The 20,438-nt window shown below is 48.1% G+C and overlaps 1 protein-coding gene across 1 annotated transcript in view; it reads left to right on the top strand.

Moving 5' to 3' along the window:
• LOC127236505 (kinesin-like protein KIF6) overlaps positions 1 to 20,438 on the top strand; it is a 76,209-nt gene that overhangs the window by 19,130 nt on the left and 36,641 nt on the right. Inside the window, exon 3 of the mRNA XM_051204193.1 lies at positions 16,214 to 16,264. Coding sequence (XP_051060150.1) covers positions 16,214 to 16,264 — 51 coding nt within the window. The remainder of the gene's footprint in view (positions 1 to 16,213; positions 16,265 to 20,438) is intronic.

Here is a 20,438-nt window from a genome sequence, read left to right as displayed (position 1 = left end):
CACACACACACACGTATACACACATGCACACGCACGCACACACACACACACAAGCACACACAGAAGCACACACCTGCACGTGCACACATACACAGGCACACCCACATGCACACGCACACACACACACACAGGTGCACACCCACATGCACACACACAAACACACACAAGCACACACATGCACATGCACACACATGTGCACACACATGCACACGTGTGCACACACATGTGCACACACAAGCACACACATGCACGTGTGTGCACACACATGCACACACGCACACGTGCACACACAGGCACACACAGGCACACACATGTGCACAACCCACATGCACACACATGTGTGCACACAGACACACGTGCACACACGCGTGCACAGACACACAGTGCACACATGCATGCACAGAGACACACGTGCACACACAGCATTTCATGCATCATCAGTTTGTCCTAATTCGTTCTGTCATGTAACTTGCACTTCCGTCCTTCTTGGATGTGGTGAGGTTTCCTCTCCTCTGGTCTCAACTCGAAGCTCATAAGTCACCGCACGCTCTCTCTGTCCTGTGGCAGTTTCTCTCTCTCCTGTGTCTGTTTTTCTTCTCGCTCAGTAGGTGCTGACCTCCTGGTGTCAGCCCTTGGAGTTTCCACTTCGCAGAGGCACAGGACTCAGGCCATGCCCTCCCTTACACAGCTCTCTACCTTCAGTGGGTGAGGATCCTGTAGCTCTGGGCTGTGGGCTGCAAGCTCCCCTTAGCTTCCCCCTCTCCTCACAGCTGCACTGCAGACCCCACCCCCAAAAATTACGTGTCTGCATTGCCTCTTAGTTATAACCCTGGCTCTCTGTTTCCTTCTTGTGACTAGACAAGACTCAGCGGGCCTGAGCTCTGGAAGAAAGAGAGGCACTTGTGCTAGAATCACATGCAGGCAGAATTCTCGTTGAAAGAGGGTAAACACCTGAAGTCTGGCTCCTGCAGGGTGGCAGCTAGGCCCATCTCCACCGCCCCTCCCTGCCTCCCTCCTTTGAAAACCTTTAGCAAAACCAAGTAAGTCTGTTCTCTGAAAGAAAGTAACAGACTGAGGGTCAGAATCATCACAGGTTCCGGAAACGGGCCCATTAACCAGGAGCGTTTCAAGCAAGCTTATTAAAAAGCCATTTGCTTCCAATTATAGAAATCAGTCATATTTGACTACAAAGGACTGTGAAAAGACCCCATTACTAATGAAAGTGACGGAGAGCTGTAGGGTAAGTCGTCAGAAGGCAGAGAGGCTTGGCAAATGAGAGCTGAATTGGACCCCTGCTTTAGACCTCTGTGAGGCTGAGTGAGCCCTCCCCAGGGGATGGGGGCATTTTGGGGGAAGCCTGCAGGGCTCAAGAGATCCTGTTCATTTATTCCTGAGAGCTGCCTCCATCAAAAATAACGGGGGGGGGGGATGCAAAGGTCACGCCTGATTGTAACAAAATCAAGGCCTCAGGCCCCCGAACCTCTCCTAAGACCCCTGTTTCCACTGCTGCCATTACCATAACCACAGCTTACTAGCTTACTACACACGTAACAATGTTGACTATTCTGTTAGCTTTTTCTAATTCTGCAGCAACCTTGAAAACCTGGTGTGAGCATGCGTATATGGGTGCACATGTGTGGAGGGTGGAGGACAATCTCAGCTGCTACAGACCGTGTGCCAGACACCTGTTTTATAAGACAGCACCTGGCTGGCCAGGGAGACTCCATGGTCCAGCTGTCTGCACCTTCCTAGCACTGAGATTATAAGCGGATACCATGCCTTGTTTGTTCATTTACATAGATTCTGGAGATCAAACTCAGGTCCTCATGCTTGCAAAATACACCCTTTAAATTCACCCAAAAAAGGTATTAAAGCCAGTAAAGAACTGTAGTAACAGGGTTGGGTGTGGCTCGGTGGTAGAGTACTTGCCTAGCATTCAGGTGGCCCTGGGGTCCATCCCCAGTGCTACACACACACACACACACACACACACACCCTATCAGCATTTCATTCATTACCTCCCCAACCTCTCATCACCCTGTTTTAATGAAGAAACTCAAAGGTTTTAAGTAGCCAAAGGATGCAGGGAGCAAGTGTCCGTGACCAATACTAATGCACCTGTGCCCAGAGCCCATGTCCCTTCCATCACTCCTCTGGGGCCCAGGAACCTCTGTAGGTTCCTGGGTCTCTGCCAAAGCTCAGCTGACTCTGTAGGCCAACTATGCTGTTCTGGCTTTGTACCCCCCCACTGCAGCCCCCAGTTTCCCACTGGCTCCTGCCTTTATGCTCAGCCCTCCTTGGCTCCCACAGATTATTTGCCCAGGATGTACTCATAATACGTAACTTCAGACACAGAGCCAAGGGCCTCTCAGAGGCTTCAGAGAAAGCAAATGGGCCATGTACCACGTGGCTGTGGGACTCTGAGAGATTCTTTTCATAAATCTTTTTAAAAGGTTCATTTATTCTGATTTTTGAGTGTTTTGCCTGTGTGTGTATGTGTATGGAATGTATGCCATACCCACAGGCCAGAAGGAGGTATCAGATAATCTGGGACCTAAGTTGCAAACAATTGTGAACCCTCGCATGCATTCTGAGAACTGAACGCAGGTCTTCAGCAAGAGCAACAAGCTCTCTTAACTTCAAGCCCCCTCTCCAGCTCTATGGGAGACTTTCAAACCACGAAATCGATGCATTTCTATTCTGTCTTGTGCCCAGGCTCTTTACAGGGAGAACAGTTTACAAAAGCACTTGCTCCCTCTTTCTGGTAAGGGCAGTCGGTTCACAGACCCCCACTGACCTGACCCAGGGTGGGTGCTTCCTTCCGGCTTTTTGAGAGCACTAGTTAACAGAAAATGAGTAGAAGCAAATCTTAACTTCCAGTGCCAGAGTGTGGTGTGTATATTAAACTGGCAGTTTTCATGTATTAATACAAATTTTTAAAACTAGACACTTTGAGGCCAGGGGAGGAGATGAGTAAAAAGTCCCAGAAGGGGGATGAAATGAATATCCTGGCAATGCATCTCCAAGCCGACAAAGACAGAGGTTTAGTGGAAATAGATGAACCAAACACGGCTCACCACAATATGATAGGTGATGATGAAGATATCTATAGCGATTCAGAAGTCGATGATGTCTTGGCTCCAGATGCCTTAGCTAAGAAATAGGCTTCTGCTGAAGGCTAGGGGCCCAAGTATCAGATTCGGGAAAAGCCAAAAAAAAGAGGCAAGAGTTTGAAATGAAAAGGAGGCCTCACTAGAAGGAAGGACTGAATATTAAACCCGCTGGGCAGTTCATGTCAACAGTTCCATGTGACGAAGAGGAAGAAATGACAGAGACTGCAGACAGGGACAGCATGAGTATTGACGAGTCAAATCAGGGACCGACAACAAGTGAAGACAGCAAAACAAATCACAAAGTGCATTAAGAAATATGCCCAACCTTGCAGTCCTTTGTCAAATACAAACCTTGTTACTATAACACAACAACAACAGCAAACTAGAGACTTGGCAGGAATCAAACATGTGAGCGCTTAAGGGTTGATTTTGGACCGTCTCCCGAGCGTCCACAGTTAGTGAGGAACTTTATAGCTTCCAGTGTAAATAGCGGGACACTAGAATCAAGTGCCTGGCCTGCCTACACTGGAGTTGATGAACCTTGGGTGTCCCCAGACACCCCCTGCTCTACTATTGAGGATGTATGGAAGGAAGTCAGAGGCCACCACCCAGGCCTTGCCCTTAGCCCAAACAGCACCCATGACATCCAAAGACGACTTGGTAACCTCTCCCTGTGTCCCCACTAGGGCAGGCCCTGGAAGCTGGCTCCTCTTTAGAGAGACCTTCCAATTATCTAAAGTGACATCTTTTGTGTGGGGTGAGGAACACCAACACAACCCAGGTCCTTTGCCTCCTGGCGTCTTAGGGTTGACCAATTCATGCTGAGCAGGAAAATCCCTCCTTCCACAGCCACTCTACGTCTGCTCAAGCTTTTAACAAATGTTTCTGTTTACTTAATCCTCTGACTCTGTGTGTGGAATAGTCACACATAGTAGAATAGTGACATCAGGAAGCCGCTTGACTTAATGGAAGGTATGCCAAAGCCGAATGCACTGAGACGTGCCAGTCTTATATGATTCTGATGACTATGTGGGTAGTCCCAGTGAACAGCCCATAGAACAAGAAAGTCACCGCTTAATTGGGACTTTTTTAAGCTGTGACTTTTTTAAGCTCCCCGACAATGTGTCATTGTGCAGTGTTCAGATGATCAACAAGGAGCTGCCTCAGGAGCCCAGACTGCTGTCTGGTGTCTTCCAGCCAAGGAGCTCATCACTTACAGGGAAGAGCCTGCCCCTTGCAACACAGCCAAGGTGGTGATCTGCTCTGGGAAATCCCTGTGGGAGAACAGAGAGAGGGAAGCCACTCACGCCGTGGGGTTTTCTGGGAACTATCAACAGCTATATATTTTTAGAATGGCCTGTGACTTCATTCCCTTATCACAAATGATGTTTAGTTCTGGGGAACAGAAATGTCATTTTGCAAAAAATAGACTTTAAAATGTTTGCCTTGGGGCTGGAGAGAAGGCTCATCCTGTTCTTACAGAAGTCAGAGTTCAGTTCCCAGCACCCACTTTGGATAGCTCACAACCACCTCTGGTTCCAGCTCCAAGGAATCTGAAACTTTTGGCTGCTACAGATACTGACACTGGGTGCACACACACACACTCACGCACGCACACACACACATGCACATATGTCCACATATACACACACACACATGCACATATGTATACATACACACACGCATATATGTACAATGCACACACACACCAACACACACATGTATATACACATGCGCACACATATGCACACACACACGCACATATGTACACATGCACACACACACGTACATGCTTTTGCTATCATTTAACAAAACCGAGGATTCTTTGTATATTTTCCTCTATTCGTTTCATTAACAATTTTTTATTTATTTAGCTTATATGTATGAGTATTTTCTTGTATGTGCACCATATGCATGTCTAGTGCCCTTGGAGGATCAAAGATAGCATCAGTCAGATTCCCTGGGACTGGAGTTCCAGATGCTTGTGAGCCACCATGTAGGTGCTGAGAACCAAACCCAGGTCCTCGGAAAGAGCAACAAGTGCTCTTTCGCTCCTGACTGACACCCCAGCCCCTCCATCCATTTCTTCCTTCCTTTATTCTCCATCCCTGCGTTCTGTTGCATTTTTGAAATTTGACATTGTCTTTCTACAACACCAATGTTTCCTTTCTTCTATTCTCGTACTGACTTGGCTGCCTTGGTCTGTAGCTTTATTATTCCTGGTTTAAAAGAACAAATGTAACAATGCTGTAGTTAGTCCAACTGCATCCTCCCAGTTAAACCCAGTGCCCTGGCTTTGTTGTAGTTTATTTTTTCTTTCCCTGTTTTCTTACATGACATAGATGGTGTGCATATGAGTGTCTGTGCATGTTTGCATGTTGGAGATGCTCAGGTACAGGTCTGTGTGTACATGTAGAGGTGCAAGATTGACTCATTCTGGATTGCTCTTCTACTTTATTCAATGAGGCGAGGTCTCCCATCAGGCCCAGAGCTCACCAATATGGCTAGTGTCACCAGCAGCTGGCTCTGGGGCCCCGTCTTAGCCTTTAGAAGCTGGGATTACAGGAACTACTGTCACTTTTATGCATCCCGGGGACTGGAACTTGGGTCCTCACTTGTGTAGCACCCAGCCATCTCTACAGCCCTTTGGCTTAGTTCAGCTTCCCATAGCATCCTACCATCCTATCTCCTTCCTGCTTAGTTTTTGTTTCTGTCTGTCTGTCTCTTTCTTTCTCTCTCTCTGTGTCCCCCCCTCTCTCTCATACACACACACACTGAGAGTCTTTCGCTGTCAGTAGCTAAATCCCCAAGTCTTTTCTACTGTCTCTGTCTATCCACATCTTTCTTTGTGTTGATTTTCCTTCTCACCAGTTACCACTGTTTTGATGTCTACATGGTTGTTAGCATGCCAGGTCCTCTTTCCCTAATTGATGTATTTTACACATGGGCTCTTGTTAAGTGTTACAGCTCTAAGCAGGGAAGCTTCCCCTACACAAGTGTTGCAACTCTGGGGGGGGGGGGAAGCTTCCCTCTATGTAAGTGTTCCAGCCGGAAGGGAAAGGTATCCTGGCAGTCGGGAGCCAAGGAATACCACAGCATTACACCGCACAACGAACCTCACACAGGAGATTTATTGGGAAGGACTCAAGAGAGTGGTGGTGTCTGCTGGGCTGAGAAGCAGCAAAGAACCTGGTAGGATCTGGGCTTTACATAGGGCTTCTTGGGGACAGAGTTTTCCAGGGTGGGGATTAGCGCGGTGTCAAGCCATGCCCATGGATTTGTGGGGTTTCATGATCAGGGGGATAGGAGCAGTTTGGTAGGTTTACAAACCGGAAATGGGCATGGGCCTTTGACTCCACAGCCCCGATTCAACCCCATTCTTCCACTGAGGAAACAACGGTACACTATATCCAGTCACCTGCCCCAGCGTGCAGTCAGTGACCCGCTGGTGTCCAAGCCACTGAGGCTGGCTCCAGAAAAGAGTGTGCAAATACTCTGGCCCTCTCATGACTGCCTGCAGGGGCTCTTCACCTCACAGTGAGTGAGGGGGATGGTGGCTTTTGTCCTCTGGTATCATGAACATCAGCCAGTGCGGGTAGAGCCCCTGAACACTGGCTCAGCCTTCTCCATGTTCTATGATACAAGTATGCGGAGTCCTCAGCAACAAGGACTTGTAGCCAAGCTGTGACCAATAGCATTGTCGATAGCCTGTATTGTATGGGGCTCATGGGAACTCACTGGCCAACAACTCAAAGTGATATAACCTGGTACTGGGGTTTTTATTTGGTGGTATGTGATGTCTAGTTGGGGTATTGTTTCCCCCATTATATGGTGACTTATATTAGGAGGTTTCCATGTGGTTCTTCAAAAGGCTTGTGGTGTTAGTTGACCCTCCCCATGCCTCTCCATTGCCCTCCCCTCTTTCACTCAATGCAATCCTCTTGTTGTAATTTCTCGTTTATTCCTTTATCCCCCTTCCTTGGAAGATGCTCTCGGGTCCCTGCCTAACCACTGTGAGTATTCTAAACAAAACACATATCTAAGGCATGAAAGCTAACATCACATAGGAAATAAACATGAAATGTTCACCTTTCTGGGTTGGGACTTTAGCAGTCAGGATAGTTATTTCAAGTTCTAGCCATTTACATGCAAAATTCCTGGTTTCATTTTTCTTAACACCTTAATAATACCCCATTGTGTAAATACATCACATTTCTACTGTCCGTTCTTTAGTCGCTAGACATCTAGGCTGTTTCCAGTTTCTGGCTTAGCAATAGGGCACCCACAAAAGGGCAACCCTTCATCAGTCTCTTGGAGGATCCTCAACGCACCTTAAGGTGTCTGTCTTGGGAGTGTGGACGGCACAGCAGCACCCACACTAAACACGGGCTAAGGCTGAGCAGAAACTCTCAGCACTCAGGACTTACTGCTTGGGCTCCTGGGGTCTGTTCATGCTGGGGGGGGGGGAACGGGGACAACTAGGGACTGAACACAGCCATTTTTGTTTTCAAAGTGACATTTCCTTTTGAGGTGTAGTCTCCCTAACTTGCTATCCTCCTGCCTCAGCCTCCTAAGTAGCTAGGGTGAACTGACATGTGCCACAAGGCCCCAGTTCACAATATTACTTTCATAGTTTGAAAATTACACAGAAAACTCTTGTTGTAAGGATGTAGATGATAGGAAGGCTACCTCAAGCCTCTTAGAAGGCCTCCTGCTGGGAGAAGGAGAGAGTAAGGAAAGAAGGAGGGTCAAGGCTTGGGGATAAAAACCCATATGTACAAAGTTCACCGTGGTGGTGCATGCCTTTAATCCCAAGAGACAGAGGCAAGGGAACTGTAGGTTCAAGGGCAGGAAGCCTGGTCTACATAGCGAGTTCCAGGCCAGCTAGACCTAAGTGAGACTCTCGAAAAGTACATATATACATACAAGCATGCATGCATTGTGTCTTAGTATTGTTCCATTGCTGTGAAGAGACACCATGAACAAAGCAATTATTACATAAGAAAACATTTCATCGAGGTCTTGCTTGCAGTTCAGAGGTTTAGCCCATTATCATCATGCCCTAGAACATTGTGGCAGTCAGGCAGGCAGGCACTGGAGGAGTAGCTAAAAGCTACATCCTGATCTGTAGGTAGAAGGGGGGGATAGAGAAAGAAGAAGAGAAGGAGGAGGAGGAAGAGGAGAGGAGAGAGACAGACAGACATTCTGGGCTTGGCATGGGATTATTCAAACCAGTGTGTGTGTGTGTGTGTGTGTGTGTGTGTGTGTGTGCGCGCGCGTGTGTGTACATAGAGGGAGATGATAGATTGATAGATAATGTATGCAACACATTTATATAAGTCACGCATGAATGCCTATGTATATGCATGTGTACATACATATATACCTATAGATTTATAATAAGATTAACTCAGCTCTCTGTACTTCTATATGCATAAAATTGTATCTGCCCGTCAAGCAAATGGCTATCTTTTGTAACCCATTTCTGATTCAACTATTGACACAGCTCTATTTTCTAAGTGTATTCATATAGATCAGATCAGCTTTTTTTGGCCTGTCCCCCCCCTTTTTTTTTTTTTTTTTTTTTTTTTTTTAACTGAAACACATCTAACTCCTTTCCCTTGCTTTCTCTTTGTGTCCACGCCTCCCTTCTGTCAGAACCTCTGACTTCCTTCCCCAGTTCAGAGACAGCTCTGACAGAAACCCTATGAAGAAGTACTTGCCCCATAGCGCTGCTAGGATGTAGCAGCTCCTGCCACAGAGAGGCTTAGCAGCTTGGACAGACAACATGAGGAAGGCTGGATCTGTATCCACGGCCCCCTTCCTCTCCTCTCTCCCTCCCCTTCCCCTCCCTCTCTCCCCTTCTTCCTCCCTCCCCTTACCCCCTCCCCCTCTCCCTCTCCAGCCATGGGACGCAGTGAGATGCGGACCAGAGCCATGCACAAACCCTTCCTCCCAGCCCCAGGCCCCTTCACTCTGGGCTGCTGCTGGGAGCCTCACCTCAGCCCACAGTCTCTCCCTGTGAGTCTGGCTCTCACCACTGTTTTGCACAATGCACTTCGAGTTACCTTCCTTCCTCTGGAGCCAAGAATCCTGGCAGGCTCCAGGCTCAGGCTCAGTTTGCCATTGTATATTTCTGCTCTGTTTCCAGACTTCAGAAGCCTACCCTGTAGCCTAAGCCAGCAAGGCCTTCTTGTTCCTTTGTGTTCCCACCTCCAAGGCTGTACTGGCTGAGCAGAGATGGCAGCCCTGCCTCAACAGACTTTCAAACTATACCAACGAGCCTGATGAGCTGTACATTAGCGACGTTAGTGAGAGAATGAACTGATTTGAAGCCTTCAAAGGCTTTACATCCTCCCGTTTGTTGGAAATCCATCTAAGGATTACACACTTAATTTATTCCAGGCCCATTGTGTTTTACAAACAGCCTTGAGGGATCTAATGTACTAGTTATCTCAGATCTTCATTGCTATTACAGAGAAATTGGCCACCTCAGCACTATGGATTCGGAACCTGAGCCATGACCTCCTGCTGCAGAGCAATCCCCTCCCCGAGGCATGCAGCATCGCTGGCGTGTCCTCCCATGCTCCAGCTGTAAGGCTGGTAAGACTCAGCCATGGTATATCCAGACAGAAGACTATATTCCACCTGGCTCCTGAGCCCCTGGTCACCCAGGACCCCACATTCTAGTAGGAATACAGCCAGCCCCCTCTTTCCCCTCCCATTGTCTGGCCTAGCCTGTGCCTGCCCTTCTCTGCCCTGCGGTTTGTACCTTAGCCCTCCTTGGAGCACACTCACTCAAGCCCTCCCCCCCCCCCGGCACCCCTGTTCTCCCCCTCTTCTGCTGACTTAGCACTCACAGCTTAGCCTTTGGGGACTGTCATGGGAATTGTTTGGTCTCTATTTAATACAAGTTAAAGAGCCTTGATACCTAAAATTAGGTGATGCATCACATGCACCCATTTGTCCTCCTTCCTACCACGAGCCTTCAGATACGGTCAAACGTGTCTCTGCAGTAATAGCCACTCCATTTTTCAAATGATAAAATCAAGGCCTAGAGATGTAATACAGCCCATCTACTGAGAAGTTGAGATTTGGACTATTTATGGGGCAAAACATTTCCTGGAGAGATGCAGCATGCGCATACACACACACACACACGTGCAACCAAAATACAGATACTGCTGAACTCCAACGTGATGCAACAATATTTTATTGGGATTACTTAACAGAAGCAGAAATGACTCAACGGCAGCTGCATCAGCAAAGCTCTCACCCCTGCCTGGGTACCAGCGCACAGAGCTGGGAGCCCGGAGCCCACTGCACAGCCTGCAGGCAGCTCAGCTGGTTGAAGAGTGTCCCTTCCAGGCGCCTTACTTGCTCTAAACCTCTCCCAGACAGCTGTTCTAGTCTCGGAAGACCTCTTTGCAGATTTGCTTGCCTGAGAATCTTCTTGCCAGCTTAGCTTCCTTCACTCTGACAGGGAGTGGCCTAGTGAGTCTGCTTAGTTTCAGGAACTTCCTGAAGCTATGTTGAGTTGTTTTCCTTCCTGTTTGAGGGCTTCCTGCAGGATGGAATGTTTCAGTCTTAGAGGAAGCTGTTATACAACAATCCCCAATACCTGCAAATTTGTGACTATTTTCTATTATGACTAATAGGATACAGATGTTTGCTTTGTCCAGATACCCAATGTGCTATATTAGAAAGGCACCTACTTCAGTAGGTGGGATATAACATCACCGTGTTCCCCCAACGTCCACGAAAGACTTTCTTTGGGGGGTAATTATGTGTGTGTATGTGTGAGCCTATGTATTTATCTGCACGTGAAACCTGAAATGGAAGCTAGATGTTTTTCTTTGATCACTTTGTTATCTGCCTCTTTTGTTTTGTTGACACGGAGTCTCATCTGGGCTGGCTACCTACAATGCAGTGTCCTGCTACCTTGTCACACAGCACTTTGGACATAGCGCTGTATCCACCGATAAGTGATTAATACTTATGGCTTGATAGCAATTTAAGCTTCTTCAGTATAGCAGTAGAATTACAAAGCTTCCAGGAGGAGCAGAGCTGGTGGTACACACCTTTTGTCCTCATACTCCTGAGGCAGAGGCGGGCAGATCTCAGTCATTTCAAAGCCATCCTGGTCTACATAGAGCGTAACAGAACAGCCAGGACTATGCAATGAGAAGCTGTCTCTAAAAACAAGGAAGGAAGGAGGGAGGAAGGAGGAAGGGAGAGAGGGAGGGAGGGAGTCCTCCCCAAGAGCAGTCTGCAAAGCCATGCTGCTGGAATCCTACATGAATGGTCCTCAGGACCAACTCCCATTTAGTGAGTGATCTCAAGCTAGCTTATCTGCAAAACCAAGTGTGAGCTTCAAGGAAAACTCTTGCCTCCTAAACCCTGCAAGTATCAGGATGCAGAATCAGTTTTGCTTCCTCATGATGCAAACACCCAGAGAATCCACACCTCTGCAACCCACACCGTCCATGTGCTCTGATTAGACTATGGGTGTTCTCAAGGCCACACATCTCCAGAGCACTTCTGTGAGTGGATACTGACTTGAAGTACCCCGTCTGTCCTCACTGCCTCTCCTCCATCAATGACTGGGCATTTCTTGTGCATGGTGCTGTAAGTCAACAGGGGAAATTTGCTAATTGCCAAGTTGTCCCTTGGAGAGGGCTTTCCTTCCTTCCTTCCTTCCTTCCTTCCTTCCTTCCTTCCTTCGTTCCTTCCTTCCTTCGTTCCTTCCTCCGTCTGCTCCTTGAGTCTTGAGCTCCTTGCTCCCCTTTCAGGCGGCGTCCTGCCTGGGTAGGGACTTCTCTGTTTCTCGTCCCTACCTCTTTATGGGGAAGATGTCCAGGAACCCTGGCCAGAATCTGTAAATTTATCACCTTGGTAATGACAGCAAGCCTCATGCTGAGTGAATTCTGCAATCTCCCTCAGCTACTCCTTTGCCAAAACTCATGGAGCTGCGAGACCCTGCCCATTGGAGAGACTGCTAGCGTTGCTTGAAGAATGCCTCTGCTGGCAAGTGTAATTAGGTATCAGCCAGAAGGCTATTTTTGGAAGCTTGTTTAGGGATCTGGCCCTCCCTCCATATGTCATATGGTGGAGGATGTCCGTCAATTCACCAAAATCGAGCATTGGGGATTACATTTTACAACCGCTTTTATCAATATGTGATATTATAAACCCTGCATGTTTTCATCCCTTAGGGGTGCTTTATTCTGAGTGCACGTGTATATTTGTAGCATTTAGAGAATTCTAAGACCTGGTAAAAATTTTCCCTTTTTATTTACATGAGCCATCCAGACCCTGTGGGAAATCCTTAACTCTCCCATTCTGCAGAAGGCCTGACCCACCCCACTGCAGGACTGGGGAGCCCGTCATTAAGTGGGAAGCAGGACAACTAGAGACAAACAAGGACAGACACTGCTACTGGGGAAGGGCCAGGGCTGGGAGGAGCTTTACCAGGGAGGGACACTTGTCAGGAATACAGGGAGAGGGCCATTCGTCAGAACACTGGGAGACAGTTTCCCTGGGAGGGACAGAGGGCTTCAAAGTAGGGCTTCCTTTTTTATTCTTTAAAATCATAATTGCAATATTTTGTTCCCTCCTGTTATTCCCATCTTTCAAATTCATGCCCCTGTTTTATTTAGTTATACATAATTCTTAAATACATAAATACAAACTGCTCAATCCATATAATGTTACTTGTATGTATGTTTTCAGGGATGGCCTTTTAGGGTGGATAACCAATTGGTATGCTTGAAATCCCCAAACTCTAAGGTAGAGATGGGCAGACCACTGAGGCTCTTGGCCAGCCAGCCTAGCCACAGCAGTGAATGTCAGGTTCGGTGAGAGACCCTGTCTTTTAAGATATGTTGGAAAGCGATCGAAGGAGACATTCAAAGTTTACCGTCTTCCACATGTCCCAGCCACATGTGTATGTATAACCCCCCCCCACACACACACACATACACACAAATGTATTTGAGAGCAATTTTGATGTACATATGATTTTTGCCTTTATTTAAAACAAAATCAAATTTACATGCTAATGAGACAGATACGATAGGGAAATAAGTCTCACCTAGGTATATTAAACTTCAGGGTAAAAAGCATCTCCAGCATTTTCCATAGTGATGAACATTTTGATTTATGATCATCAGTATCGAGAATGTGGCTTCCTGTAAGCACACAGTACAAAGCCATAGAACTATGTTTAGGGCCATTACAGAAACTGCTGCAGGTTCTGTCCTAATACCAATCTAAAAGTCATTTAATGGTATTCAAATGAAACATATGTCAACTTTTTAAAGCAAATGTCCTAACACAATACAATTCAAAGAAGTGTTACTTTGATACTTACATGTTGGTGAATAATGTGGGAAAGCATTTTGAAGAATCTTTATTTTCCATTATTAAGCCATTATGCTTAAGAGAAGAAAGTCTCGTATGCAATATGAAGAATGCAGCAATTCATAACAAGCCAGGTTTCCTCCCAGCTTACCCCAACACACTCCCAATGTTCCACCCTTCCCTGCTTAGAACTAGGGAGTAGTTATTGCTCATGCCCGTCCTTGGCTCGCTGTCTGTCTGTGTATAACCTTCTGCAGCAAAGAAATATAGAAGGCAAAGAACAGCCAGGCAGGTATTCCAGGCCTTCACCCTAGGTCATCATTTCTCAACCCGTGGATCGTGACTCCTTTGGGGGTTGAACAACCAATTCAAAGAGATTGTATATCAAATATTTACAATTCATAACAATAGCAAAATGACAGTTTTGAAGTAGTAGGGAATATAATTTTATGGTTGGGGTCACCACAACATGAGAACCTGGATTATTGGGAACTGCTTCTGGAAGGTTGATTATGGATCTAGAAGCAATGCTCCACCCCAGAGAGCACCCAGAAGTGAAGATCTGACAATGCTTAACCTGGGGAACAGCCAAATCAGGGAATTGTGGCACCCTCTGACATGAAGGGACAGCCAAATCAGAGAAATGTGGCCCCTCTGACCACAGCCAAATCAGGGAAATGTGGCCCCTGTGACCTGGAGGACAGCCAAATCAGAGAAATGTGGCCCCTGTGACCTGGAGGACAGCCAAATCAGAGAAATGTGGCCCCTCTGACCACAGCCAAATCAGGGAAATGTGGCACCTCTGACCACAGCCAAATCAGGGAAATGTGGCCCCTCTGACATGGAGGAACAGCCAAATCAGGGAAATGTGGCCCCTGTGACCACAGCCAAATCAGAGAAATGTGGCCCCTGTGACCTGGAGGACAGCCAAATCAGAGAAATGTGGCCCCTCTGACCACAGCCAAATCAGGGAAATGTGGCCCCTCTGATATGAAGGTTTTGCTCTGTCACCCAGAAATAACCCACCCCAGACTGAAGGGTTGCAGGTGTGGGCTCCACACGCATAATTTATTCTGTCCAGCCTCACTGTGACACTGCCTGGGAAAAGGGTCTAGCTCATTCTTTAGGAAGGGTTTTTAAGGATTCTCAATTGGAATTAAGCTGAGTTCTGTCATCCTTCTACATCCCTTTGTCACCCCGGACAGTGTCCCGTGAAGACCTCATTGTCTGCCCATCCTCACCTTGGAACTGTATGTTCCTTATGTGCACAAAGAAATACGAGAGACAGGAGCAGCAAGGCTCCCAGGCTCCCGCAGGTCTGGATCACAGTTCCCACTGGGGACATTCAGTGGACAGCACTGAGACTTAATGAGTGTGTTGAGGCCCAGGACACACACTAACACCTCAAGGCCCCAACCTTGGGATTTTAGACATAGAGGAAGCCTAAAGTCACTGAGTCCCAGATCCTTCAAGGATAGGAATTTGTGCTCTAACCACCCGTGGGATGCTCTTGCCAGATGCCTTGGAGAGGTGCTTGTGGCTGGCCTGGGAGACGGAAGCTGCCTGAGAACACTCAGTCCATCTGTGGGCAGTAACCCTGTGAACTGTTTCCTTCTCATATCAAATCCCCAAGCTGGCATTCCTACAGCTTCACTTCCATACCCACCCACTCCCAACTGGACAGAATAAAGCATCCGCACATTACTGCTCAGTTAAGTTGTCCAGGAACTCATCAGTCCAGTGCTTCCATCAAAATATCTCCGGTTAGCTCAGCTCTCTCTCTCTCTCTCTCTCTCTCCCTCTCTCTCTATCTATCTCTGTCTCTCTCTGTCTCTCTCATCTATCTCTTTCTATCTCTGTGTCTCTGTCTCTTGCTCTCTCTCTCTCTCTCTCTCTCTCTCTCTCTCTCTCTCTCTCTGTTTCTCTACAGAGGTTGGTGATGGGTTGTCTTTTTCAGTCATTTTTGCCACTATGTTTTTGAGGCAGGGTCTCTCGCTGAATCTGGAGCTCACATTCAGCCAGCCTGGCTGGCCAGAAAGCTGCAGAGAGTTCCGGTCTCTGCGTCCCCATTGCTGGGGTTACAGGCACAGGGCACTATGACCAGCTTTTCACGTGGCTTCTGAGTATGGTGTTTGTTTGGTGAACACTTCGGCAACTGGTCTATCTCCTCCCCTCTTCTGAAGTTTCCTGTTTTGCTGATGTTTCCTATGACGGTGGGGGGCACCCAGAGCAAATGGCATAGTGTGAACCCCGTCCCACGGAGCTCTACAACACTCACTGACCTGCATTTACACACTGTGTCACCCCGCTAGCGTGACCCAGAATTGTGTGTGCCTCAAAAGCAGTGATGGGCTTTTCATACAGCTTTAAAATGAAAGACGCAGGTTGCAGAAAGGGACTCAGACATAATTAAAAGACGGCATCCTCTCTCCTCCTTCACTAATAATAGAATTACTTAAGAGACCAGGGCCCCAGCAAAGTTTATGAATGACAGGTTAGATAATTAAACCAAAAGATGGCTGGCCCCAGGGTAAAATCTATGAGGTACACCTACACCCACCTCTGCAGTCTCCTCCCAGCACTGCCTGGGGTTTGGAAGGGCTCTCAGGAGAAGCTCTACCTGCCCGTATCTCCCCCAACGCTGGACTTCTGTCTCAGTTTGCCCGGTGCTTCGGAGGTGAGATCTTCTTGCAGCTTGTTGGAAACTCACTGGTGGTTTTGCTTTGTGTCTCTGGCAGGTCAGCTAAAGGACGCCATCACCCAGCGGCACCTACAGCAAGTAGCTCTTGGTGAGTATGCAGTAGAGCCCTCAGAATAAAGAGGGGTTTCCGTGCAGAGCCCTCAGAACAAAGGTGGGTGTGTGCTGGAGAGCCCTCAGAATGAAGAGGGGTTACACTTCAGAGCCCTTGGGATGAAGGGGGATGTGTGGATACATGAGCTTTCTTGTCAGGACCACCAACTCACAAATCATGACATAGAGACTTATTATTAATTATGAAAGTTTGGCTTTAGATTAGGTTTGTTCCTAACTAGTTCTTATAACTTAAATTAACCCATATTTTAAATCTGTGTTCTTTCATGTGGTTCAGTTATCTTTACTCTGTGTTGCCCATCCTGTTCCTCTGCATCTGGCTGGTGACTATACCTTTCTTCTTCCCAGAGCGCTCTCTGTCCAGAAGTCCCGCCTAGCTATTTGCCACTTAGCTTTTCATTAAACCAACCACAGTGGCGTATCTTCACACAGTATAAAGGAATATTCCACAGCAGGGATGTATGCTGTAGGTCCCTTGGAATAAATAGGGAGTAGTGCAAGCTAACCCAGATAAATGACAAGCCCTCACCACCCTGGAAGTTGAAGGAAGGCAAGGATTGGAGTCTGCATACCTCCTCTGGGATAACCAGCTCCCCAACCTATCTTCTTACCCAGGGCTGTTACTGATTGACTTTCTCGCTGCTTCATTATTCTCCCAAGCTCTCCCATCCTGTCCCACCCTGCCCCTCAAAGTGCTATTCTGAGCCTTCTAGAGGCGGACTGATCAATCCTAACCATAGCAACCTGTGGCAAAAACCAGCAACCCATCAGTGCCTGTGGCCTTGTGGGAAGCAGCTCTTTTCATCACCATCATATTCACAAGAGGCCAGGTCATCCTCCAGATGGGGGAGGTTCGGTGGTCTGCCTGTGGTCACACGGCTGGTGCTGACTGGAACCCCAGGTCCGTCTGCGCATTCCCATGACTCCTAGCCTACAGCAATGGTTGACTCCCTTCAGTGCGCTGAGAATGTCAACAGTAAACTCACATGGTCGTGGTCCAAGGGGCCTTCGGTGGCAGACAGATGCAGAAAGTGTCCCTTTTGATATGGGACTCGAGCAAATCATCTGGAAGATAGTGTCACTCTCCGGAAACATTGGTGGAACAGATCTCTGGGGGGGGGGGGAAACACCTCACTTTCTTTCCAAACAGCCCCCCACACCTCATGCTAGCCTGTGTCCTGTAGTGACTCACAATTGAAGAAACCCAGTACCCAGGGCTAGTGGAAGGGAAATAGTACATAAAATTGCCATGAGCATAACCCAAATCAGTAATAATAACGGCCACGTGAAATGACAACTGGCGAGTCACAATGTCAGGGTACGTGTGTCCAGGCCACCTACCCAGGCTCTGAGCCTCCCACTGCCAGCCTTCGAAGGGTCACACTGTGCACTCCATTGCAGGCTTGGCATACCTCCAGCTGACATAGTCTTCCGGTGCCATCGTCTCAGGGAACCTAAGGAAGGAAGGGCAGCCTTGTTAGAAAGATTTGCCAGTTGACCTGGGCCATGCGCCCTGCCCTGTGCTCACCCCGGGCATGTCGCTGGGGCAGAGTCTTCCCTCCTGTCCCTCACGCGGGTCCTTCTCTATCTTCCATATTGCTGACTCATTAGAAGTAGCGCCAAAGCAGAAAGGCCACTCAATCCAGAGGTGATTGTCACTTTGGCCCCGGGGAAGCATGCCCACAGCAGGCAAAGTATGACCGTTGAAAGCAAGGGCTACTCTGTCCCCTCTGCTCCCCAGCCCATAACCTCCCAGGTCTGGTCCCTCCCCACTGCGACAGGCACCCTCAGGACCTTGCTGCATGTTCTCCAAAATCATGCGCCTTAATTCTTCTGCCTGCCTGAGGCTGTCTACACTGCACAGGTATCAGGGTCAGCAAGGCCAGATGTCCTGAGGCAGCCATCAGCAAACTTCAAAGGAAAGGCACATGGGCAGAAGTCTAATTAAGAGCTCCATGTATTTTAAAAGCATATTATCCCAATTAGATACGAGGTGTTAACATCTCCCAGCTGCCCACTTTAGGGACTTGACTGCATCGCTGTCCTGGAGCCTTAGGCAGCTGTCTAATGTCTGCGGCCCCACGTGACCCCAGTAGAAGGGTTCTTGTCTGTGAAGGAGACTTTGTCCTCTGCCCTCACACTGCAGCTGGCTCGTACGTCAGGCTAGGAAGGAGGGCTTCTGAGTAGCCTCTGTACGTTGGTGTGGTCTGCGGTCCTGTCATTCTGGTTTCCAGTGCGAGAATTAGGCAGTGAGCAGCCAGGCAGCGTGGGCTTCACTGTCTTTGGTGTGTACTCCCTCTGCCTCTGCCTCGCCCTTTGGTTTAGGCCTGACTCACTAGACTTCTGTGTGTCGCTGGGTTTCTATGGAGGGCGGTTGAGTTACTGGTTGGGAGTACCCTGGGCACCAACCAAATCTAAAGCGGGAAAGGTTGGCCCACACATTCAGGATAAGAACACATCTCTATATGTAAACGGATCAGTGTCCAAGGAAAGTCATATGAAGACAACCCCATATCCCAAGGAACATAGATTTAGGGGTGATGTGAGAGGCGCCATTTGGAAGAGATCATTGCCTTGGTGAGGGAAAGCCAGGGGTGTGCCGGAGCTGGCTCCACCGTCACAGGAACTGGCTGTCAATGTGTCGGGAATGTGGGGTGCTGTTATTCAACACAGCTGATGTTGAAAATCAAATTATGTAAGTTTATAGATTCATTATATTTTAAAACAGACCCTTAAGTGTCGTCCTTTGCTAATGTGTGCTAATGTGTGCAGTTATCTGTGGCTGTCATACCTACCTCTGTGGTGGTGGTGGGGTCTGCATAGTGCATGTCACTCTCTGTTTCCCCGAGTCCACCTTTTGACATCACACAGCAGCTTGAAGGGAGAATTTACATCAGGGGAATGGGCAAATCTTCTAAACAAGGGCTTCTCCGCACGTGGCTGCCTTTGCTAGCACAGCACTGGCATACAGACAAGCACACCATGGAGCCAGCTGTGTGTGTGTGTGTGTGTGTGTGTGTGTGTGTGTAAACATGTGTGTGCTCAGGGTTTTCTCCTCCCTCTCCTGGCTACAAACACAGATTATGGCCCTCTTTTTAAACCTACCCAAACTGTATCGGCAACTCAAACTCCCTCAGCGCCTCGGTCCTTTGAAAACCAGTGGACAAGGAAACACATGAAGATTTGACATGTTATCGGACAGCACTGAGGCCTGTGAGCCTGAGGGATGCAGGGGTGGCCCTGAAGAGACACGCCAGTGGCCACTTGTCAGACCATCAAGAACAGGCGTGGCTGAGGGGAGAACTGGCGTGGGAATAAATGCTGTAGAGTTATTTCAACGCAGGCACAATTGGAGAGTTGAGAGTCTGTCACACGTCTCACTTTAATTCTTCTTCAATACTCACAAAACCCCCGGGAGGTAAATACTTCTCTAGGCCTCCAGAATCAGACACAGGACAACACAGCCGGTATAGGATGGACCTGGGAAACAATGCCCATGTTTGGGCAGGCCTGCTCTGTTTCCAGGCCCTATTGGGGACCCTGCTGATCCCCATGTTACAGCTAAGACCCGGAGTGGTTAGTGGTTACAGTCACATAACCAAATAGCCTACGTGATTCAGGCTCTGCCAGCTGCCACACCGCACTACCCTACACACTTTGCCTGGCATCCTGGTATCCATACAGGGGCACAGAACTAAAGCCTGCCCTCCCAGAATCTCCAGTCTAGGTAGAAAAAGAGGATGAGTACTAAGAAGAGGTCAGATTTGAGTCGTCAGAGTCAAAGCTGCCTATGTCTCCATCGACTGTCCTTTCCCTTGCATGTACGGAGCTAGCTCAGCCTTGACCCCCTCCAGGAAGACTCCCCTGGCCTCTTCCCCCCTCCTCACCCCAGCCTCTTCTCCCCGACCTCATTTTATAATACTATTATAATGACTAATAATTTCCAAGCTATTGTCCACATTAAAACATGAACTCCTTGAAAACTGGGTGTGGAGGAATTCAGCTGTGTGTCCCCAGCAGCCAGCATAAACAGTAAATAGGCCAGATCAATGGGCCAATGAATGCTTCCCCAGACGGCTTCCAGACCCACACATCTTGCAAAAGTACAATGAGACATTTGAACATAAAATAAAATAAGTCCATTTAAAAGA

Source organism: Phodopus roborovskii, unplaced genomic scaffold (assembly GCF_943737965.1).
Source record: "Phodopus roborovskii unplaced genomic scaffold, PHOROB, whole genome shotgun sequence".
Classification (NCBI taxonomy): domain Eukaryota; kingdom Metazoa; phylum Chordata; class Mammalia; order Rodentia; family Cricetidae; genus Phodopus; species Phodopus roborovskii.
Note: the sequence above shows the minus strand (reverse complement) of the source record. Positions and strands in the feature narration are given on the sequence as shown.